The following is a 23,119-nucleotide window of genomic DNA, read 5'->3' on the forward strand; positions in this document are numbered from 1 at the left end:
CACACACACACACAGACACACACACACACACACACAGACACACACACACACACACACACACAATAGATATGTAGTGTATAAACATATATATTGGAAGCGCAACAACAGAACGAAGAGACCACGGCAAAGTACGAAGAAATCAACCCCTCAACGCAGAAGGCCAGAGGTCCAACGCTTCATATGTTCTACAGCAACAGACACTTCGCATTAGTGCCTGACGCTGAAAAGCACATGCAGCTACTCGTGGTTTCCCCTCTGGGTTCTACTTGCGCAGAATCCGGAAGGGAACAAGAAGCATCTAAGGAGCAGGCCAGCAGCAATTAGAGGAGTGATTGGAATATGAAAGCCTATATTTTGGTGTTTGACGCATTCAGTACCCCGAGTCGTTCTTCCCCATAGTCGAGGACGTCAACGTCTTCTTCATCAATTTCAACATAAGCAGCAGCCCACTCTGCTTCTTGGGCCGTTGGGGTGCAGTACTTTCTGAGTTTTTCAAGAGCCAAATCGTGAAACGCAATTATAATGGCCAGCAGAACCGCTGCAAAGGCCCCTATTGCCAGAGCAGAAGACCCCAGGTACCCCATTTTTTCTCCTTCTAGCTGCTGTGCGCTTTTATCGTTCCTTTCCCGGAGTCCAGTTTTGCTCCACTCGCATTCAGATCCACGGCTGCTGGCGGCGGCAAGCGGTGCTGTTGAAGGGGAAACAAGTGGGGGGTAGCTGGCTTAAGTAATGCCTTTTCAGAAACAAAATTGAGGAACTCTTTTTGAGGACTCTACAGAATCGGTTCTCTCTTGCGGAAGAAGTTTGGAAGTACAGTGAGCACGGCACGGCGGAAATGTGAACGGGGCAATGCTGGCCTCAGAGTATGCGAAGTAGCGCTTTATACAGCACAAGAATTGAGCATAAGAAGTCCCTTTGTCTTCTCATAGAGCATTCTTCTTCGATAGTAGTCTTAAAACGCTCACCACGCCGTTGCAGTAAATGGCGCCGATGGCGGGCGAACTCGGTAGGGGCAGTCGGACGAAGTTTCGGGGTTCAAGTGTTTGTTGCAGGGAAAAATTGTCGAAGGTAATATTTCTACTTGAAAATATGGGCAATTTTGCCGCTTTTGCGATTTCTGCCGACCACTGGGTCGCATGCATGCGTGGCTGCCGCAGACAGAAGTCCACGAAATTTCCGCTTTGTTCCTCGTTGCATCCATCGTATCTTAATTCCCTTTTTTGAATGAGCCACAACTTGTGATATCCCTTCAAATGTGGAGTTTAGGGCCGCATGTATTCCAAGTGGATCCGGCCTAACCTGTTCAAGTCAGAATGGCTGAGCTGTACGAGGGCCTAGAGAAGGTGCCCACCTACTACGACAGACGAACTTGTACTTCTCTGGAAGACTGGAAGGAAGCTGTGCAGAGCTCTCGCGCCGTCTATGTTGGAAATTTGAATTATTTCACCACAGAGGAAGAGCTGTACGAGGTACGCTTTGAAAGGCCGCAGTTGCAGCATCCAGGGTGTATCTGTAACTTGTGCTCCCTAAAAGTCGAACTGTGTTCCGTAAAGCCTAGTCATGTTCGAGTGATTTCGGTGGGGATCACTTCCTTCACGTGGGTTTGGTTTTTGGTCTACTCGCTGCCTCCCCCACTTTTCCCCATGTTGAACGATCGCTGGTCATGGGCGGTTGTTGTTTTTGTTGCTGCTGTCTGTACAGCTTGTCAGCCATGCGGGGTCCGTGGACCGCATCGTAATGGGTCTCAACCGCCTCACCAGGGCCCCCTGTGGTTTCGCCTTCGTACTCTTCCGCACTCCCCAAGAAGCCAAAGTGGCTGTGCAGATCCTTTCAGGCGCCCAGTGCGACGGCCGCGTCATAAGAGTGGACCCAGACAGCGGCAGAGACATCGATGGAGACAGGAAATACGGGAGAGGTGACAGTCACAGCAAATTCACTGTAGAAAACTACTGCACCAAATAAACACAACGACCTCATAAGATAAACACAAAAGCAAACTGTTGCAGCAAAGGAAGCAGCAGAGACTTGCATCAACAGCAAAACATAGGTCCGGTGGCGCCTCTTCTACTTCTTTCAGTGCTTCGAAGGCGGTGTGGGGGCTTCGCTGCTTCCCCATTCCGTTTCGCTGTACATGCGCCGTTTGCGTGGCTGATGCATGCATGCCTGTCTCCCTCTTTCTTCCTGCAGGCACAAGCGGCCGTCAATGGAGAGATGAATGGCGCGACTTCTATGACCCAGGCAGGGGGGGGCAGGGAGGGGAGCACGGCAAGCGTGCAAGAGAAGAGTTCGAGGCCAGTCTTATCGCTTCAAGAATGCCCCCAGTAGACCCCAGGGCCTACCCCCGCAACGTTCGACACAAGTGGGTACCAGGAGGAGGGGGGGTCCCAGGAGGTCCTGTAGGCGGGGGCCCTCCAGGGTTTGGACCCCCAGGGGCTCGACCTCCAGGAGGACCCAGAAGGGGCCCACCTCCCTTTGGGGGGCCACCTCCTCCAGACGACCGGCGGCACCAATCCCACGAAAATCCTTTTGCATATAACCGCAAGTTTGCCCGCGGCAGGCGCAATTGACGGGCGTTCCTTTTTAACTCAACTAACCAAGTGTATGCGCACCCCACGCATGATGCGGGGCTCACGGGGGGGGACAGGTGGGATCACTGGCCGCTGTGGGGTGCTGCTGTCGCAGCGGCTAGTCGGGAATTGCTGGTGCGGCTGCAGCAGGAGCAGTCTAGATTTGTCCCTCTGTAAGAGGCAAAGCCACAGTCCTTGGCAGTGCACCACGTACATACCTAGGTAAACCTCAATTTTTAACTGCAGCTGATCCTGCTGCAAGTGCCTGGACCTCTGGTTGCTTTTCTGGGCAACTCGGACTACGAACAACTGAATTTTCCGCTACCAGAGGTGGACAGAACAGTGCAAAAAAGAGCTTCATTGGCGGAGCGCGCACGGCCTTCTGATAGCTATTGAGGCTGCTGCTTCTGACAAAACGGTCTCCTCGCAGCGGCAGCTGCACGACCTGTTGCAGCTGCTGCTACAGGTCGTGCAGCTGCAGCTACGGCTGCAACAGTGCTGCTGCTGCAGGCCGCTGCGCGGGGTGCTGCTTCTGCAGCTGCACCTAATAATCACTCTGGCTGCAGGGGGCTGCCGCCTTTAGCGGTGTCTGAGCAGTTGGCCCATCAGGCGACAGAGAGTGTCTGAACACTAGCAGCAAACTTTAACACTGCGGGCTTCTGCTGCTGCTGCAGCGCGCACGTGCTGCACCCAGTGGTCGTGGTCTGCAGCAGCAGCAGCAGCTGGAGCAGCAGCAGCCAAAGCTCGCGGCAGTCAATACAAAAGCTAAACCGTCAAAAATAATGTCTCAGTTCTTTTTACTGCTGCTGCACTTCCTGAGCCTCGGCTGGAGCGCCGCTGCTGCTGCTGCTGATGTTTCCCTCACCATCCCCTTTTTGTTTCTTCTGCTGTTGCTCCCCTGGTGAGACCCAGGCAGCACTACGCTTGTCCGCGGCACCTTGCTGCAGCTGGTGCTGCAGAAGCTGCTGCTGCTGCTGCTGCAGCATCTGTTGGTGCTGCAGCAGCTGCTGTTGCAGCAAATGGCGCTGCAGCTGCAGCTGCTGCTGCTGCAACTGTGCTGCAGCGCCGACTGCCTGCGGCTCTTTACCCGTCAGTCCGGATTTCTGAAGTTGCAGAAGTTGCTGCTGCTGCAGAAGCTGCTGCTGTCGCTGCTGCAGTAATAGTTGTTGCTGCCGCTGCTGGAGCAGCAGCTGTTGGTGCAGCTGAGGTGTTGGGAGCGGTTGCTGCCTCTGTTGTTGCTGGAGCTGCTGCTGCCGCTGCAGCTGGTGCTGAAGCAGCTGCTGCTGCAGCTGATGTTGCTGCAACTGATGCTGCTGCAGCTGCTGTTGCTGCAACTGCTGTTGTTGCAGCTGATGTTGTTGCAGTTGAGGCTGCTGCAACTGCTGCACCTGCAGCTGATGTTGCTGGACTTGCTGTTGTAGCTGCTGCTGTAGCTGCTGCTGCTGCAACTGCTGCTGCAACTGGGCTGGCACGCTTCGTAACTGCTGTTGTTGCTGCAGCTGCTGCTGCAGTTGCTGCGCCTGCTGCTGCAACTGTTGTGCTTGCAACTGTGGCTGGCGCAGGTGCTGTTGTTGCGCCTGCTGCTGCAACTGTTGCGCCTGTTGCTGCAGCTGCTGGTTACTTTGCGCGTGTGGCTGCCTCAGTTGCTGCAGCTGTGCCTGCTGTTGCTGTAGCTGCCGTTGCTGCAACTGCTGCTGTTGCAGCTGTTGCTGCAAAAGCTGTTGCTGATGAATTTGTTGCTGTTGCAGTTGCTCTTGCTGAGGCAAACGTTGCTGCTTGTGGATGTCTTGTTGCGGTTGCTGTTGGGTCTGTCTACGCTGTTGCTGTTGCACCTGCTGTTGTTGAACTTGCTGTTGTTGCTGCTGCCGCTGTTGCTGTTGCTGCGAGTTGTCTTCTGCAATGCGTATTTGGTCTCCATCAGAAATATGTCCCTCGAAATACTCCCCCCCCATTTTCTGGCTGCGTGCGGCTCTCCGCTGCTGCCTGCTGGCGCCCCGTGTGGTGGCCGCCGCCGCCGCCGCAGCAGCAGCAGCAGCAGGTGCAGCTGTGGGTAGTGTAGGAGCCGTGGGTACAGAAGCCGCACCTGGAGCAGCGCCAGTAGCACCGGCAGCAGCTGCTGCTGCTTGTGCGCGTGCTGCTGCCGCCCCTCCCCTGCCGCCGTACGCCCCTCTGCCTCTTCCTCTGCCTCGTCCAGCTGTAGCCCCCAGCGAACCGTCTGCTCGGAGCGCTCTCTGCAGCGCTGCTTGAGCTTCTCTCCCGTCGTCTATGTCCCGCATCTGGCTGCTGCAGCGGACCTGCTGGCCCAGGCTGAGGCGCATGCTGACGGCATGCTGCGACGCCGCAGGATTCCAGTATAGCAGCTTCTTGCATGCAGCCACAAAGATGGCGTCAAGCTGAACAAAACGCTCCTCCACCGCCTGCAGCAGCCCCTCAGTAGCAGCATGCTGCAGTACCTCGCCCTCTCCCCCCTCTGAAAAATCCAGCAGACAAGATCGCGTGCACGAGACGATGTCTCGGAGAAACACCAAGAGGCGCTTGTCCAGTGCCGCCGTTTCCGGCGTGTACGTACACTGAAGCTCCGCCGGAGGCAACTCGTTCTGAGGAAACATGATGCTGATCGCCTGGCGCATTTCACTCATATCCAGCACTTCGGGTGTAGCTTCTGTCAAGGCGCCGAAGGCCTCCGCTGCTGCGCTCATCAGGACCTCAATGACCTTCAGCTGCAGCGGCATGCTCGTGAGCCGCACCTCATCATCTACCGCCTCTTGTTGCTGCTGCTGCTGCGGCTGCTGCTGCTGCAGCTGCTGCTGCTGCAACCGCTGTTGCAGGCGACGCAGCAACTTCAGCTGCACGTCTAATGTCTCCGCTAAAATCTTCATCGCTGCATGCAGCTCGTCCAGCCGTTCGATTCGTTCAACACCGCCAAACACCCACCCCTCTGGCAGCACCACGCCTTGCTGATGTTCCTGCTTCTTCTTCTGTTGCTGCTGTTGCAGCTGCTGCTGCTTGCCCTCCTCTGCAGCAGCGAGTGCCCCCTGGGCAAGGCCGCGGACGGTGTCCTGCAAAAGAAAACAAATCTTGAGGCGCCGGTAGTCAAATCCGCGCCTCCGAGCTCTGAAGGCCTGATAGTGGCTGCTCATCCACGAATCCGGGGCCGCCAGCCGCATTGACCCCCGCGAAAACAGATGTTTAATTTGTTTGCATGCAGCCCCAAACTCCCCGCCAGCCAGAGCCAGCCGTGCCAGCAGGCAACGAGGAGCAGACGCCCAAGAACTCAGCTGCCTGCAATCGCAACAGCACACACAGCCACATACAGATAAACATGAGCCGCGAACACCCTACCTTTGTGGCGAAGCCGAAACCAAAACCCAGTGCACATAAATATTACACAGACGAGACTGGGAGTTCGTCGATGCGTCTCCTTCTTTGTCTGTGGTGAACAGCCGCATGTAATTGCCTTCATTGTCGCCCTTCACGTAGATGTGCTCGTTTCCCAAATAACACTGACGTCCAGTGTACACACACCTGAAGGGTTGCTGGCAAACCGCAATGAACTCCCAACAAGCTGCAACTCACCTCTTGGCAGCGAGATACTGCAGACAATCCACAGCGTCTTTCATCACCTCTGCTGCGCTCTGCAGCGGTAGCAAATGATCGCCAGGCAGCACTGGCTGTTGCTGTTGCTGTTGCTGCAGCAGAGACTCGACTTTGCCAGTTCTCCACATGTACAACGCCGCATCTAGAGCCACCAGCGTCTCTTCCTGTTGCTGCTGCCGCGCGTATTTCCACGGGAAGAGAGCAGCGAGGCGCCATAGTCTGCCCCCTGACTGCAGCAGCAGCCGCACCCTCATGGCATGCAGCCGGTAGAGGGGTAGCACAATAGGCATGATGTCGCCGTCGGCCTCAACGAGGCTTTCAATGTCGCCTGCATGCTCCAAGTACAGCTGCAGAGATACCTGGGAGGACACGAAACGACGGCCTTCTTCTGGTCCTGCACCCCTAGGGCCGCTGAGGTTGCCTTTGCTGCCACTGCTGCCGTCCGAGTTGCGCTGTACGTGGTTGCTGCTGCGGGGAGAACAAGGACCAACCGGAGGGCTCCGGCCCTCTCCCGCCAATATGCTGTCGGCCCCGAAGGCCTGTATGCAGGAGATGAGCAGCGCGTCAGCAGCATCACACAATGCAATTGCGTGCAGACTACTAACAGTTGTAGCGACAGCAGGCTTCGCAGGTCCTGCTGCCGCTACTGGCGTTGCTGCTGCCTCGCCTGCTGGAGGACGCTGGGACGACTCCAATTTGGTGTCGCCGTTGGGCGCAGTACTGCTGCTGTCTACTGCAGCGGCACCGCCTCCTGCTGCTGCAGTTGCTGCTGCAGTAAGGGCAGCAAGGTCCGGCACAGGCTGGGGATAAGACTTTTCGGCTGCATCAGCAACTGTATCAACAGCCACCGATGCTGCAGTAGCTGCGTCGCTGCTGCGCGCATCTGGCGCTGCAGGAGGAGAAGCAGCAACTGCAGCAATCCGGCGAAAGCACTTCGCCCGAATTAGCAGCAGAGAAAAAAAGAAGGCAGGCGGTTCGGCCCACTCCCTCGCTCGGCTAAAGGGGGCCGACAAACTCAAGGAGTCCCTCAAGGTATCTGGACAGCCCAACTCCTCTTCCTGCTGAAGTAGGCCTACCCAATCTGAAGGGGCCCGGCTGCCTGCCTGGGGAACAACACCGCTGAACACGAAGGACAGAAGACGACTTGCTTCTACGGCAAAGCCGAAGAGCAGCTGAACGTCCTTCTTCGTGCTGCTGCTTCCTGCGCTGCTAGCAGCCAGAGACGACAACTGCCGCGCGGACAGGTGCACGGATACCCCGCGCTGCTGCTTCACTTGCTGCTGCCTCTCGCTCAACTCCTCCCCCTTTCCCGACAGAGAAGATAGACAAAACAAAGAAGACAACCGCCGGCAATCCCCCACCCGCCGCCACCACTGCGCGTGCTGCAGCGCAGCGTCCGCAGCAGCAAACGTCCCGCCGCAGGAGCTACTGCTGTTGCTACTGCTTGCAGCCGCGTCTTCTGCCATTGCAGCGTCGTTGTCACCACCTCCGCTTGAATCTGCTAGTGCTGGTGCACCCACGGAGGGCGGGTTGAAGTGTGAAAACTGCAGCAACAGCAACAGCAGCGCGTCTGTCTTTGCTGCAAGGTAGGACCACTCCGCCTCAGCTCCAGCGAGGTGTTTTGGGCTGAAGGCTTTAACTGTGTCGAGCAGCACCTCACACGTCTTCCATTCAGTTGCTGCCCCTCCTGCTCCTGTTCCCTTTGCAATGCTGCGATTGAGCTGCAAGAAGCGGCGCCACAGCTCAGCAGCCACGTTCGCTGCGAGATGCGCTTGCGCAAATAGAAGTAACAGCACGAAGGCAGATGGCACTTTGTCCCCCTCTGCAACCACCCCTTCCAAATTCCGCTGTTGCAGCTCCTCCTGGTGTTGCTGCTGCCAGCCCCCTGTCGAGGCGAAGCGGTCCGACAGTAGCAGTGTCAGCTCCAGAAGCACGGCATGCAGAGCCTCCCACAGCAACGGATTGTTTGGGGGCCCGCCTGCTGCTGCTCTTGCTGCAAGACCTAGGCGCTCAAGGGCCTCAACCTCAGCAGCAGCTGCCCTCTGCGACTGCAGAAGCTGCAGCAGCAGGTGCAGCGGGTACTGTCGCAGTGATGCTGGCAGCAGATGTGTGGGGCGTGATGCTAGCAGCTCCACAGCAGCAGCAGCAACAGAATCTGACGCCCCTATTACAGCAGCAAACGGTGCAGCAGCAGGGCGCAAATGAAAGGCTGCTTCGAGCAGAGGCAGACGAGGCAGCCGCCCCCCTACTGCGGCGAGCGACTGGCGTCGCAGCAGTTGCAGTACGGGTGGCGGAAGCAGCAGCAGGAGGAGCGCAGCCTGCTGCTGTAGTAGCTGCTGCATCTGATCGTGGTGCTGCTGCAGCAGCGAAAGAGGTGTGAGAGCAATGCGATCGGGACGCAGCTCCAACTGCTGTTGCTGCTCCTGTTGCTGCTGCTGTTGCTGCTGCTTGGGTATGAATTGCAGGAAAAAGGGGAAGTGGGTTTTGGGCGCGGGCGGAAGCAGTGTGAGCTCTTGGGCGCGCGTGTAGCTGCAGACAGAGAGCAGCGTCGGGAGGCAGCAGTGCCTATTCGGGTTGTTAGCCAGGATGAAAGGAGAGACCGACCCAACACCATTTGAGTCAATCAAAAAACGCCGGAGATAAGGCGGTGCAGCTAACGGCTCCCCAACACACTCCCACAAACTGTCCCCCGTCCCGCTGCAACAGATGCACCCACCGCCTCCAACCCCCTTGCTATTGCTGCTGTAGTCTGTGAGGAATGGAGGCACCGAGGATGGCCTGCTGCCTTCCGGGGGTTTGCTGCTGTTGAAACAGAACAAGTCCGCAGCAGTCACGGCAAAGCGTGCGAACTCCCGCGTCTCCCGAGATGGTACTAGCAGCGAGTGCAGAAGAAAGTCCTGTAGAACACATGTAAGGAGAGAAAAAAGCTCAATCCAGCATCACTACCAACGACCAGCCGAGGCGAGAAGCACGTGAAAAAGAAGACGAATACGAATACGCAACAAACAGCACAACTGACAAGGCGCAAGGCGACAAGATACGGAATGTGGCAACGCAATCGGAAGACAAGTCTACATACAAAAACACGGAAAACAGCCAAAGCGTATGGAAACGCAGCATGCAACTGCAGATACACAGCACAACGCAAAAAGACGAATATCCAAGGCACAACAATCCCGGCAGAAAAAGAATATTCATTCAGTGAAGAGACCTCGCTTGGGGAGAAAAGGCCCCAGGGGTGAATCTGCTCGCTTTGAAGCGAAACTGATAGCTAAGGTACAAGGGTTGCAGACCCGCCGAGGGTTCTTCTGCTGCTGCTACTCTTAAGTGTGCCGGTGGAGTTGCTGCTGCTGCCAAGTTTACTGCTACGTCCATTGGCGGTCGTACGTTCTCATGCAGACTCCAGCCAGTGCACCTCTGCACGCTGCGGTGTATGTACACCCCGAGCATGGTTGTGGGGAGGGAGACCTCGATGAAGGTGTTCTTGAGCTTCTCCTTTGTCGTCTGTATGGTAAGCTTGTCGAGAGGAGGAGGCTGCCGCGGTAGCAGAGGCTGTCCGTACAGCAGCATGAAGCAGCAGGCCAGTTTGTACGAGATGTCTCCTGTCACATCATACACTTCTGACGCTTCCCACCTCCAGCCGTTCGCCTCTGCAGCAGCAGCGGCAGCAGCGGCCGCTGCTGCGTGGCTCCCAGGGGGGCCCCACAACAGAGGAATGCCCCGCGCTGCAGCTGCTGCAGCAGCTGCTGCATCCCGAGCAGCCAACGGAGCAGCAGGACGGTACCCTGGGGCGACGCTCGGCGCTGCCGTAGCAGCACGCAACAGCAACATCAGCCTTGCGGCCAGCGGCAGCAGCATGAAGACGTTTCTGCAGCAGGGTACAGCAGCAAATGTCTCCTTGCTCACTTGCAGCTCCTGCTGCTGCGCCTCCGTCTCCGCAGCCGCAGCAGCCGCAGCCGCAGCCAGTGGCCGCAGCTCCCGCTCGTACCGCCGTATCGCCGGAGTGCGCAGACATCGCAAAGCGACCAGCAGACATGACAGGGGGAGGCACGACGTGGCGATGCCTGGAGGCAGAAATAGCTCCACACCTGCCACCTGCTTCGCGCCCCGCTGCAGCAACACAAGAACATAGCAGCAACGCCACAGCAGCTGACCCAACAGCAGCACGACGCAGCAAGCCAACACAGCAAACCCCCACATCTACCGCACCGTCGCAGCTGCCGCGTTGCTGCGTTGGATGCAGCTGCAGCTATATGAAGACGCAATCCCCTCTCTGACCACCTGAATATCGCTGCACCTTCGTCTGTACATATTATGTATGCATGCTAACCTACCGTCCCCTCAGCCTCTGCCTCCCTCTCGGCGTCTGTCCGGTCCCACGGCAGCTCCGCCTCACTCCAGTAGCAACTGGTCAGCCAGCCAGGGAGGCCCTGCAGTGGCAGCGGCTGCGACACGGGTGGCTTCGGGTAGTGCGACTGACTGCGCTTGCTCTTGCTGCTGCTGCTTCCAGTGTTGCTGCTCGCTGGCGCTGCAGCTGGGGCGGAACCAGCTGCTGCTGCGGCCTTCGCCTTCTCCGCCGCTGCACTCACAGCAGCCGATGAGCCACCCGTAGCCTGTTGCTGCGCCCCAATGTCCTGCAGCTCCCTCACAGCGACCTCCACCTCTACAGCTCCCCATAGCAAATGAGACAGCCTCAAGGCGTATTCACTGGCATCGAGAGCTGCGCGTTCATCTGCAGCTTCGAAGATGCTACTGCCTCCCCCTCCATTGATCATAACGCCACCTGATGCTGTTGCTTCTGCTGCTGCAGCTGTTGCTGCGCCTGATCCCGCAGCGCCAGTCGCCCCAGGTGTTACAGGCTGCTGCTGCTGGGGCTGCGTGGCACCAACAGCAGAGGGGCAAAAGCCCGCAGTGCCATCGCCCACCACAGCTGCTCCTTGGTTGTTCGTCGGTCCCAAGAAGGTCAGCGGGTGCAGCTGCCAGCGGACCCTGACTGAGTCCACCGGCGGTGGCCCTTGAGAAACCTGTGGCTGCTCCGCTGTGCCGGCGCACTCCAGGGGGGCGCCAACCAGCTGCAGCAGAGCTGAGAGCCCCAGACGGATGACTTGGCTGCTGCTCGTGACGTCCTTCCAGAGGCTGCCCTTGCGTGCTGTGACTGCTGCCGTGACAGCTGCTGCTGCTGCTGCTGCTGCTGCTGCTGCGCCTCCGGAAGAGCCGCTGCTCAAAGCCCCCGCAGCTGCCCCACCCGGCAGCCCCGCTATGGGTAGCGTGCTGAAGCGCTTCGTCTCCCCCGTGAGGAAGCAGCAGCAGCAAACAGAAGCCACTGCAACGAGCTCCACAACAATGAAAGCCGAGATGCCTGCAGCAAGCCTCACTGCAGCGGGATGCAAGAAGCAGCCAGACACGGGGATTCCAGCAGCAAATATTGTGGAAACGGGGATGGGGGCTCCGAGAGCCGTTGCGAGAACCGGAGCTGCAACAGCACCACCGCTGCTGCTCTCCGGCTTCAGCTTGAGATCCTCTGCTATCTGCTGAGGAGACAAAGGGGCCACTAACCGTGCATACGGGGAACCCACAGCCACACCCCACATGCAAACGCCAGCAGCGAGAGAAGGCAGCTTTCCACTTTCCCCCAGAAGCTCCGCAGTAGACACTGCAGCAGCAACAGCAGCACCATGCAGCTGCTGCTGCTGCGAAACCTGTTGACGCTGCGTGTCAGCGGCCCCCGTAGGCGCACCCGTCGCCCCTGTTCCCCCTGCTGCTGTTGCTGGTACGGTGGCCGAAGCTGCGGAAGCAGCAGCAGCAGGTGCCTCCGGGGTTTCGCTAAGAAAAACTCTGAAGGCTTGCAGGGAAGAGAGTAAAACAGGAAGAGAGGCGACAACTCCCAAGACAAATTCTTCCTTTAGTTCAGAAGAGGGGAAGGGACAGCCCCGCAGAGTCTTTGCTGCTGTGTCAGCTGCTGCTGCTGCTGCAGTGACTGCTGCAAAAGGGAAGACGCAGTCGTCGAGAGACCGCGCAGCCCGAAGCGCCAAAACAGCAAAGATGTCGCCATAGAGAGAAATCAGCCCCAAAATAAATGCATGCACGGCGGAGTGGATTTCTATAGCGGGTGGAGCCTGGCCTGAACTCAAGTCTAGCTGGGAAGAGCCTAAGAGCGACAGCTGTCTAGACACCCGAGAGAAGAAAGGTACAAATGCCTGGATGAGAGACAAGACTTCTTCTTGGGTCTCTGCACTCAAAATGCTAGTCTGAGAGCAGTGTGGCTGCTGCTGCGGCGGCGGCTGGTCGTCTTCCACACTTGCAGCAGCTGCTGCTGCTACCGTTCGCTCGTGGATCTCCGCATGCACGCGTTTTGTTACGGCATCGAGCTGCTGCTGTGCAGAAGCAACAGCAGAAAGCAGAGACGCCTCCACCTCTGCTCGCAGGGTCCCAGACGGCACCCCTTCTACCGGCACGCAGTCTTGCCCCCACTTCGTTTCCTGCTGCTGTTGTTGCTGTTGCTGGGGCTGGGGTTGCTGTCTAGCTGCACCGGACAAGCTGGAAAAAAGAGCTGCTGCGCGTGGGTCGGATTGCAGCAGCTCGTGGACCTCGAGGCCTTCAGCAAGCACCGCAGAAACAGCCTGCGATCGCAGATAGTCCAACGACGGCAGCAAATCCTGCACCTCTTGCTGCTGATCCCGCTCCTGCTGCTCCTGGTGCTCCTGCTGAGGGCTAAGGTCGTCCAGAAGCAGCAAGAGCGCACTCAAGGCGGCAGCGGACCCCTCCCCTCTGTCCACCTGTTGAACTGCATCGTCTGTGACAGTTTCCGGAGAAACAGTAGCTGCTGCTGGGAGCTCTCCTCTTGCTGCTGCAGAGTGCCGCTGCAGCAGCATTAACCAAGCCATTGCGCGTTGCAGCCTGCTCCGCATCTTCTTTCCTCCTGCTGGTGCTCGCACTGGTTCTCCTGTTCCTGCTCCAGTGGCTGCTGTCACGCTCTCGCTGCTTGTGTATTGTAGTGCAGCAGCAACTGCGTACAGGAGATCCGCTGCGACGTCAAGCAGTTGCTGCGCCTCTGCCACCGGAAGCTGCTGCTGCTGCTGTTGCTGCTTCGGGTGTGCGTCAAGCGCCACTGCTGCTGCATGCATGACAGCGAGTGCCGCGCGCTCCGCCGTGCCCCCCGTGAGAAACTGCTGCAACGCTCTTGCATGCTTTGCCGTTTGTCCTGCTGCGGCTGAACACAGCACACAGAAACGAACAGCAGCAACACTAGCAGCTGCAGCAGCAGTCGTGCACGCCCGTTCCGCATCAGCAGCGAGGTACAGGCCGCAGCAGCTTACTCGTTGCAGCGAGGCAGAGTCTGCCCCAGACCTCTGTTGGCGGCAGCGAAGTTACGAGGTTGGCTGCTGCCTCTTTCGTGCCCTCCTTCTTTGCTCCGACTGGTGGCAGTTCAGACGCCAGCGCTGTGCCAACCCCCAGAAGCAGCTGCAGCAGGTCTCTCAACCGTACAGACACCCGCTGACCCCAAACCGTCTCCGGCCAGCGACCTGCGAGGCCTTGAGCAGATAGAAGGGTCTCCACCACCTGCAGAAGCAGCGGCAAACCGTCGATAATGTTTAAAGGGAGAAGGATGTACTCCAACACTCTCCACGCGCTCGGCAAACACCAACAGAAACAGACACGCAGAAAGGAGACGAGTAAATCGCGGTAAACAAAAATCGCAGGGGGTAGAGGACAAATGCAGCAGAACTTCCTCCGCTCTGCCTGTCTTACTTTCAGAGCAGATTGGAGGAGAGACATCTCTACGCTGCGGGGATGCGCTGAGGAAACAGCAAAAGAGGCGGCCAACTGCTGAAGCAGCGCCGTCTCCCCCGCCTCCCTGTCTCGCTGCAGCAGCAGCTCCTCCTCCAGCGGCTGAGGCTGGCCGTTGCTACTGCTACTGGCTGCTGCAGCTGCTCCCGGCTTGTCTGCTGTGGAGTCCCTGCCGACCCTGAACAGCAGCACACAGATACGAAGTTCTCTGTGCCGGCGCTTCTTCTGGCAAATGATACGGTGCCGGAAAAGCAACAGCGAAGGCAATCACAAAACTCAGCAAGCAGGGAGAAATAGAAGCAGCAACCAAGCTGCAGCAGCAGCAGCCTACAAGATGGAGTCGATGGTTGTTTGCAGCTGCCACAAAGTCCACTGAAGGGATGGGGGGGGGACTACCGGCAGCGCCACACTTGAGGCTGGCTGGAGTTGTGCTGCTGCTGCTTTTGCTGCACCAGCAGCGTTCGCTCTGATACTAGAGCTTCTTGCAAGGGGCTGCGATGACGCTGCTGCTGCCCCAACTGCAGCGGCAGGAGCGCCCGCTGCAGGCAGCGCGGCAGTGCCGCCTGATGCAGCAGCAGCAGCAGCGGTGCCAGCTTCGCCTCCCGATCCACCAAACAGGTGCGAAAACACCGAGAAGTCCCCCCACAGCACGTCGATTGCAGCGTTGTGTTCGAAGGCTGGGCTGCTCAACGCAGCCTCGCGGTGTGCGGCTGGCATCCGCAGCAGCGCGCCCCATGCCTTCCACAGAGAAAACGGGGTCTTTGATTGCCAAGCATCGCTCTCCTGCACCCGCACGTCACCCAGCAGCAGCAGCAGCGGCAATAAAAGCAGTGCTAATGCAACACAAAATGCAACAACAGTGGGAAATGAGGCATCAAATGCGCCACCGAATGCAGCAGCACAGACAAGTGCACCTCCCAACACTTCAGCAACATGAAATGCAGTAGCAGACGCAGCAGCACCAGAGAACGCAGAAAAGAGGCAGAAAACCAACGCGTCCGCGCCCAGCACACATTCTAGCCCACCTGCAGGAACTTGAGGCGGCGAGGCTTTTCGTTCCGCAACCTCCCCCTGCTGCGCTGCTGCTGCTGCTGTTGCTGCTGCTGCTGCAGGCAAGGACCCCCCCACAGCCAGTTTGTGCTGCTACTGCGAATCAGCGTAACAGCGGATGGTGGCGCAAGCGCAGCAGCACTTGGCGCCGCCGTCGGTGAGACTGTTGCTGTCGTCTCGGCGGGTGTGGCAACCGCCGCTCCTACTGCTGCTGCTGCTGGAGGCAACGACAAGGAGCCGTCCCGCGCAACCACGACAGCTGGAGCACTCGCTGCGTGGGCAAGACTGCGGCAGAAATCACAAAAGAAACAACAAAAGAAAATCACCTGTCGTAACCCCGCCTGCGCGAGCTGCAACTGCAGGAGCACCATGCAGCAGCACCAGTAGCCAACGCAGCAGCCTACTTTACTTCTCCACTCGGGCTGTCCTGAAGAAATGCGTGTCTCAACGCATCCAAGACAAGTGCAACCTGAGAAGAACAGTCTGCGGCTGACTCGGCACCAGCAGTAGCTGCAGCATTGCTCGAGCCTGCTGATGTTGAGCCGGCAGCTTTTAGGGGCAGAGGCAAGAGCAGGGGCCTGAAGGACGCCTTCGCTCCTCCCCTCAGAGCTTCAGCTACACCAGCATCTACAGCAAAGCCACCCCGCAGCACACACAAGAGAAAGGGGGAGATGGACCAAGGTGCATCGTCTGCGCAAAGGCAGCAACAGTTACTGCCTTGCAACTGCCGCAGCAAGTGACTCTCACCCTCAGCTTTTAGAGCGGCAAGTTGCAGTTTTAGTCGCTGCTGTTGCTGCTTCAAGAACTGCTCAGCCAAGTCTTTGTCGTAAGCCTCTGCTTCGGCTGCTGCATCAATAGTGTTGCTGCTGCTGCCTTCACTGGCCTTGTTGGTGAGGCTGTGGGCGTTAGCAAGAAAACTCGCAGCAGCCGAAGCAGCAGCAGCGTCTCCCTGCAGCAGTCCTCTGAGCCATAGTATCTTTCTGGGTGTATGAACAAAAGAGTTGAGCTGGTTCTGCAACATGTGCTGCAGCACCTTTGCAGCGGCAGGGAAGTCGCCCTGTAGCAACAGCACTTTAACAAGTCTTGTTGCTGCTTCAGGGTGCCCAGGGGAAAGTAGCAAGACACTCTCCAGCGCAAGCCGACAATACCTGAGGCTCCTCCTCTCAGATGGGCCAAGGCCCCTGTGGTGAGATAACATGAGGCTTTTTAGATGCCTCCAGCTTCTGCTGCTGCCGCCTCCAGCAGATCGGGTTGCAACACACGCAGCTGCAGCACCTGACTCTGTCCCAACCGCGGCTGCAGTTGCCGCTGACGCTGATGCAGCGCTCCCCTTGCGGTTGGGAGGCGCAGCAGCAGCAGAGGCAGCAGCAGCTTTGGCAGCCTCTGCCGCTTCCGCAGCTTCGGCTGCCAGAGCCGTGTGTCTGCCCACGTTGGACATGAGGGCGGCAGCTGCTAAGAGGGCGCGCATCTGCCCGGTCGCCCCACACAAGCCATCAGTCCACTGCAGGCTCTCAGTGTAGCAAAGCAGACTCTCCTCGTAGTTGCCTGCAAGCCCACAGAGTCAAGCAGCAACAACCACTGCGGTCCCCGTTGCTGCTACGTTGCTACTGGTGTGCTGCTGGTGTGCTGCTCCTGCTGCTGCTGAGGACCTAAAACGAGCCAACGGGAAGCAACTATGGCGAGCTCCAGAGGAAACGAGCGACGTTCACGGAGGCAACAAAAGCGGAAGCAGTAATGACAGCAACACCAGCAAAAGGGGAGCCGCTACAGCCCCAGCAGCAACTTACCCATAGCTCTCAGCGCCTCCGCCATGGTTACAAGAGCAAAGAAGCCCTGGGCCTTTCCAGCCTTCTCCATCCCATCCGGCAGCTCCTGCTGCAGCCTCCTCCTTGCTGCTGTCGTTAGGTCTGAGTCATTCTGGTGCTGGCCCCTAAGGGGGCCCAAAGGCAAGCCACAGAAATCAAGATGCATCAGCGCCTGGTCACATAGCTGGTAAACGTTCATTAAGCTTTGCAGTTGTTGCGAGTGAAAAGAGACTGAAGGGTCCCCCGTATGGAGACGCCCCTTCTCCCTCAGCAGGTTCTGCGCCTCTCTCACGAGAACTCGTGCAGCAGACAGGTGCTCCACTGCGTTGGACTGAGTTGGCGGGGGGCCAGGGGCTCCCAGTGGGGCCCCTTCGGAGGCCTCCTCGACCATCTGGGATGAGGACGCAACGTTGCTTGTCTTTCTGGTGAGCCTGCAGCTGTTCCTGCTGTGCTGCCGTTGCTGCTGCTTCTGCACCTGTAACGAAGGCGGCTCCTCCACGGAACTGCACAACCGTGGAGGTGGTAGGTCCAGTGCAGCGTCCGGCAGAGAGCCTCAGCAGCAACCTGAGAGCTTTCAAAGTGGTGAGCCGCTGCTATTAACCTTCACGGGGGCCCCGAAGACATAAAGAGGAGGCCCCGACGCTCGTGAGAGAGCCCCTAAAGCGCCCTGCGTGCGGCAATCGGGCGTATCCAATCACTCTATGGTCTCGCAGAGGCCCCGTGTACAGGCAGCTCGGCCACTGCTGCTCCCCCGCCTCCTGCTACTACTGCTCCAAATGCTACCGCTGCTGCTGCGGGCGTCACCACCAGACGTGCAGGCAAGGCACAGTGGGAGAAAGACGTTTCTTTAGATTATGGTGGGGCCACTTGCTGCAGGGCAGCCCTCCTCTGCGTCTGCTGCAGCAGCGCAGCTGTAGCTACTGCTGCTGCTGCTGCCGTGCAGTGCGGCAGCAGCAGCTGCTGCTGCCGCTGTTGCAGTGCACAAGGCGTGGGCTCCTTGAGGCGCTGAGCAGAGGGGCGGCTGCGCATAAAAACGAAGGAGAATGGGGAGGACAACGCCCCTGTATTTTCGAGTGAAAAGTCACTTGGGCAGCAGCTGTGGCACTCTCTAGGCCGTTCCCCCCTCTAAGCCGCAACACAAGAGGCCCCCCAGCCCCAAACTGTACTGCCGTCCTCTCTCTACGGTGTCGCATATTTAGGTTATTACAATAAGCCAACCAGATAATTAATAGACATGCTTAACCTCGCAAAGCTCCTACCTGTGGCTATCCCCTCCCTCCCCGCGAGTAGCACGCCCAATCAGATATGGGGGGTTTGGGCGCCTGCTGCTGCGCGTGCCTCTGCGGTGCAGCCCTGCATTCTCTTATTCAATTCACGTGTTATGATGTCGGCTTTGAATTAGGGTGTGCTGGTTGTACCTAGAGCCGCTTCAGAATAGTGCAACAAGCCTCCGCTAGTTAAGTGAGTCCGCGGGCTACTGCGTGGGAAGGGCAGAGGAAAAGTAGATGCTATCAGAATGTAGCACAGTCAAACAACATAAAGGCAACAGTACTGTAGTAGGCTGTGTCAGCAGCATTGTCCAGGCAGGCGGCGTTACAGGGGAGACAAAAGGGGTGGCCATGCTTGTGGGGATGGCATGCAAAAAACTGCCGCTGAGGGACAGGGAGTAAAGTGATGTAAACAGCACTTGCAAAACGTACCCAGGAGTTGCCTATGAAGACATCTTACATCGAAGGCTTCAACAAGTGTTTTCAGAAAGCGCAGGCGGCCAAAAGCGCCAAGCACATTCTTTTGAGTGGTGTGCGTCTTCTCTGCCGGTAACTGAGGTGGGGTTGCATTTACATTGCTTATTATTGAGGAATTACAACCGTCTGGACCGGGTTCTGGGGGGCACGTGCCTTTGTTTAAGGTTGGCTCGCGACTAAGATGGGCTGTTGATTGAAATTTCATGGATAGGGCACATTGTTAGGCTTGCCCACATCTTTTGAGTACAGAAACACATACAACTGAGGCAAGAGGCAGGAAGCCAACTGAAGTACTTCACAAGCGAATTGTTGCTCATTTTATAAATATACTTACCTGCGTGAATTCGAGGCAGCAGAGCAAAGGCTTAAGACGCTGCGAGCAGGCGGCGCTTCCGGGATTCTATCCCGGCAGCGCCAGCCATAATGCGAGAGCTCCATCGAGTGGGGTTACCGGCGGAATTCCCTTTTTGTGTCGTGGTGAATGGATCCAACAGAGTTTTCTATTGTGGAAATACGGCCCATTTCTGAATTCAACTCGCATTTCACTTCCATCTCTGATATATGGTACCGGGATCGTTCCTCGTTTAACCCTCCTAAGCTCTGCCATATCTGCGCCCTTGTATGTGATGGAGTAAACGTACTCTGTAGCTCATTTTGGAAGGATACCATAATGCAGGCGCGCTCCACAAAAGTTGAATTTTTGATTGGAATAGGAGTGTGTCGACCAGGTTTACGAAAACATCGCTTTTGCGGAGTGTCCCAATATAGTCTGTCATGAATTGGCTCAGGAGCGCTTACTTGGCGCTAGTAAACAACCTGCATGCACGTAAATTGCCTTCGCGCGTGCAGAAATATCCAAAAGGTATAGTACAAGTATAGTGCATACATCTGTGTAACTAATGCCTTAGGCCTCGTCCAAGGACTATTGCGATCTGCAGCTGAGTCTAAATCATTCAGATAAGAGTTCGGTAAATGCAGCTGACACGGTAAATGCACTGGATATCCCTTCCCAGCTACCAGATGTCGTGAGCGCAGCAGTCCAACAGCCGGGGGTTGCGGTAGAAAACGTGGCGTGCTTCGTCTTGCAACGCACCTTACTCCAACTCAAGGTGCAAGATTTGCAAGCACAAACGAGCCTTCTGTGTTGCCTGTACGAATACTTTAGAGAACTCTTGAAGAGTAATTCTTGCCTGCCGCCTGCATACTAGGGCTGCTGGTCCTTATCCACAAGTCCTCCTATAGTGTCCACGTGACAGGTTCAGACGGATTGCGAAGATCGGATGGAGAATGCAACACGCGGTGACACAAGCCAGCATGAATACGCCCCTAATGAACCCACAAACGCCGTGGAGCATTGCCGGGCAGTAGCTTGGCATTTCGTAGTCAATATGCGCGCAAATTTCCGTCCTTCCACCCACCTCTGCCAAGCTTGCTTCATCAGCCATAACAAAGGGTGATCTACCCTGCGAAGCAGCCAATCAGTATTACGCAGAACAGCGGCACAAAACGTGGCATTGGTAGTGATTTACTGAATGCTCCTGTGATGAGCACTTTTTAGTTAAGCCGTTCTTAGTACTGAACACTCTTCTTAGTGACACCCACCCGCGTGGCAGGTTCGGTGTGGCAGAGCAAAGTCAAGGATCCCTGAACCATTTATGTGAAATCATTCCCGGTTCAGGGTGTGTATAATTGTATTTAAAGCGAATGAAGATCAATTTTAGCAAAAGAAGAGGCCCTCTGGTACCATCTGTCAGGCGGGAGTTGCAGCAGTAACGGGGGGAACCTGGGGTTTGAGCGATACAGGATCCAGGTAAGGGGAGGCGGCAGACGAGCTAAGAAAGGTATCCTGGCGCTTAGTTATTAATATGGCGTGTTTTTTATTTTGTGAAGGGATTTTTATGCGTAGCACCCAGCATAACCAATTGTGGTATCTCCCGCGTTCCCTTCATTTGCCTCCTTGCAGAAGCGCGCCGTGTTGAACCAAGCTATAGGGTGCCTTGTTGTGCTATTTTTCCTTCTCTAGATCCAGGGGCCAGTTTGCGGATGCCCTCCTTGTCTATGATGAATTATCTACCATTTCCCTGATTAGGGCGTGAGCTTGTGCCCCCTCCGCCCAGTTCTCCTTCTTGCGTGAAGGAGGCCTGCCAGCTCGTACGCAACACAACCGTGGGGTGCCCCCTTTTACTCCTCCGTCCTTTTCTTCCTGAAATGCAGGACGAGCCGTACCAGGAGGAGCTAGCTGCAGACCCTGCAGTCGCCTCTGCGGCCACACCAGGGGAGCACCCCAAACCAACCTTCGGTCCTGCTGATGACAGGTCCCTCAGTTCAAAGAAAAGCTCCTCAAGCAGCCACTTAAGACGCTCCCCCAGAAGGCATAAGCGAGCCTACTTCGCCGCGGCGCTTGCTGGATTCGTAGCCGGATTCTACGCCGTCCATGTTGGCTGGCTAGAACTGAAGGAACTTATGGATGCCATAGAAAGGGAAGCACAAAAATATCACCCACAGCTTTTCTTGCCCGAAGATGCGCCAAGCCCTAGGCCTCTCCCGCGCCCCCCACGCAAAAAGAAGTCCCCTCAGCAACGGCCGCTGCAGCAACCTGTCCCTCAACAGCCTCCGCAATACCAGCAGCCATGGGCGATCCAGCAACAGCAGCAGCAGCTGCTGCTGCTCTTGCAGCATCAGCAACAGCAACAGCAACAGCTGCAACAGCAACAGCAACAGCAGCAGCAGCAGCAACAAGTGCTCCAGCAATCACATGACGAGCCGCAGAAACAAGATCCTCAAGATGGTCCAGCTGCAGATCTAGGCGGCGAAGCAGCTGCCTTGACAGAAGAGGCAGTTGTGAGCATTGTTGACGATATGCATTCCTCTGTTTCGGCATTTGTAACGAAGTTGAAAAGCATAAGTGGGGTGGCAAGGAGCCATTTCGCGTCAAAATACATTTTTATTCCGGATGGCTCTCAGAAAGAGGTGACCGTCTTTGAACATTTTGCGCGGCTTATTAATAGTGTGCGGGCAGTAGCGCCTCCTCCAGGTGCCGGTCCCAAGTTGGTAACGGCGCACAAGTACCGAGTCGCCTTCCTTTTGGCGCTGCTAGACGCCGCCTCGGAGCGCCTCGGAGGCGTCGAGCATCGTTTGGGAATTATGAAGAATTTCGGCAGCATCAGCTCTCCGCTGTCGGGAGCAGTGGAGGCTTCGCAGCAAGCTACACAAGATGTTGAGCAGGTCTCCCAGGATACGCAGTTGCCTACCGGGCCAGAAATGGCGGAGCAGAAGGAGTCGAGAGTCTCGGGACGAGAGGACGAAGATGAAGCACATCTATCATACTTCTTGGAGAGAATCAGCAGGCATGTAGGGGGCATGGGAAAACATATCGATGCTGCGAAGAAGAAGGAAGCGAAGAAAAAGAAGAAAAAGAAGAAAAAGCACAGGGACGTCACAATTGCTGAGGCGGAACTCTTGGCGGACTTCCTTTGTGCCACCCAAGACCAAATGCTAGAGGACAAGAAGTTGTTCAGTAGCCTGGTGATGAAGTTTAAGGAGAAGGCTGGGCTGACGAAGGAGCTGAAGGAATGTGGGGGTGCGGAGAAGGCCGTTGACGGCCAGTCGAGGTACAAGGTGACAGGAGCCAGCGGCGTAGCTTGGCACTTGGCTCGTCGAGCGCAGACGGACGCGGATTCGGTGCTGCTGGAATTTGGACGCTTCCTCATCGACTTGGGGGCGGATCTTTGCACTGAAAGGACGTGCAACCACCACCACCCGGCTTATGCAACTCAGCTGGAAGATAGTTGGACAGGGGAGAAGGTGGCAACCTTGTTGGGCGACATCACCATAGAAGAACAGCAGGGACAGGAAAAGGCACAAGAGAAAAAACTGTCCGCACTGCGCACTACGGAAGATGTGCTGGACCAGTGCTCTTCGAAGGCTGGACGCGTTGACGTCCAGCTTATGCAGGCGGCCATCGCACTTTTGTAGAAGAAATCAACCCTTCCAACCTTCCGCGAGTCGCGCTTGGATGGCATATCCATTTCTTTGCCCTATCTCCCCATGCACAGTTTCGCGATAACCACTGGCTCTAGGCTTCGATTTTGCTGCCTGTTTTGCTTTGTCGCTGTTCTTGTATTTCTTCAAATTCGTTCGGCGATATGTGTGGAGTCCGCTTTCCCCTCATTGCATTGTTCTATTGCCAGCTGGAAAGTTCCAGCTGTGTTTGGGCCTGCACATGGTTGGCAGGCATCTGGGGGCGACAGGCTCCCGTCGTCCCTATTTCTGCCTGTAAAGGAGCCAGGGGGCAGAAGGCTGGAATGCCGTCTCCTTCAATTCTATGGAAGCTCACACTCTGAGGGTTATCCTTGGGCCGTGTATCCGAACAATGTGGAAAACGCTCGGTTCGCACGCCCTCCTCCATTGCTGCGGAGCCACGCAGGCTGCACTACTCCCAAGGCAGCCTTCCTGTGAACAGTGCAGCAACGAGAAGCCTTCATATCTAGGACGTACTGACTTGCACAGCACGTCTGTCTGCATAGTGCACGCTGTCTGCTGGTCGCGTGTGTGGCGCAATTCTGCC

At 56.9% G+C, this 23,119-nt stretch overlaps 4 protein-coding genes across 4 annotated transcripts in view; 2 read left to right on the plus strand and 2 right to left on the minus strand.

Annotated features, from left to right (window-relative positions):
* Positions 1-584, minus strand: part of EMWEY_00018210 (hypothetical protein) — a gene marked incomplete at both ends in the record, with an annotated part of 1,243 nt that extends 659 nt beyond the window's left edge. Inside the window, one exon of the mRNA XM_013477593.1 lies at positions 378-584. Coding sequence (XP_013333047.1) covers positions 378-584 — 207 coding nt within the window. The remainder of the gene's footprint in view (positions 1-377) is intronic.
* A 729-nt stretch (positions 585-1,313) lies between these two features.
* On the plus strand, positions 1,314-2,567 carry EMWEY_00018220 (nuclear cap-binding protein, putative; the record flags this gene model as incomplete). Its single annotated transcript, XM_013477594.1, has 3 exons — positions 1,314-1,469; positions 1,702-1,915; positions 2,188-2,567. 3 exons carry the CDS (start codon positions 1,314-1,316, stop codon positions 2,565-2,567), a joined length of 750 nt encoding a protein of 249 aa, XP_013333048.1.
* Positions 2,568-3,364: 797 nt separating this feature from the next.
* EMWEY_00018230 (hypothetical protein, conserved) lies at positions 3,365-17,198 on the minus strand (the record flags this gene model as incomplete). Its single annotated transcript, XM_013477595.1, has 12 exons — positions 3,365-5,849; positions 6,144-9,061; positions 9,244-9,288; positions 9,552-10,274; positions 10,499-13,374; positions 13,481-13,724; positions 13,914-14,121; positions 14,284-14,735; positions 14,978-15,287; positions 15,407-15,629; positions 15,750-16,547; positions 16,790-17,198. 12 exons carry the CDS (start codon positions 17,196-17,198, stop codon positions 3,365-3,367), a joined length of 11,691 nt encoding a protein of 3,896 aa, XP_013333049.1.
* Positions 17,199-20,760: 3,562 nt separating this feature from the next.
* EMWEY_00018240 (hypothetical protein, conserved) lies at positions 20,761-22,527 on the plus strand (the record flags this gene model as incomplete). The annotated part of the gene is made up of 1 exon (XM_013477596.1): positions 20,761-22,527. One exon carries the CDS (start codon positions 20,761-20,763, stop codon positions 22,525-22,527), a length of 1,767 nt encoding a protein of 588 aa, XP_013333050.1.
* Between the last annotated feature and the right edge of the window lie 592 nt (positions 22,528-23,119).

The sequence above is a fragment of the Eimeria maxima genome, genomic scaffold (genome assembly GCF_000499605.1).
Source record: "Eimeria maxima Weybridge genomic scaffold, Emw_scaff154, whole genome shotgun sequence".
Taxonomy (NCBI): domain Eukaryota; phylum Apicomplexa; class Conoidasida; order Eucoccidiorida; family Eimeriidae; genus Eimeria; species Eimeria maxima.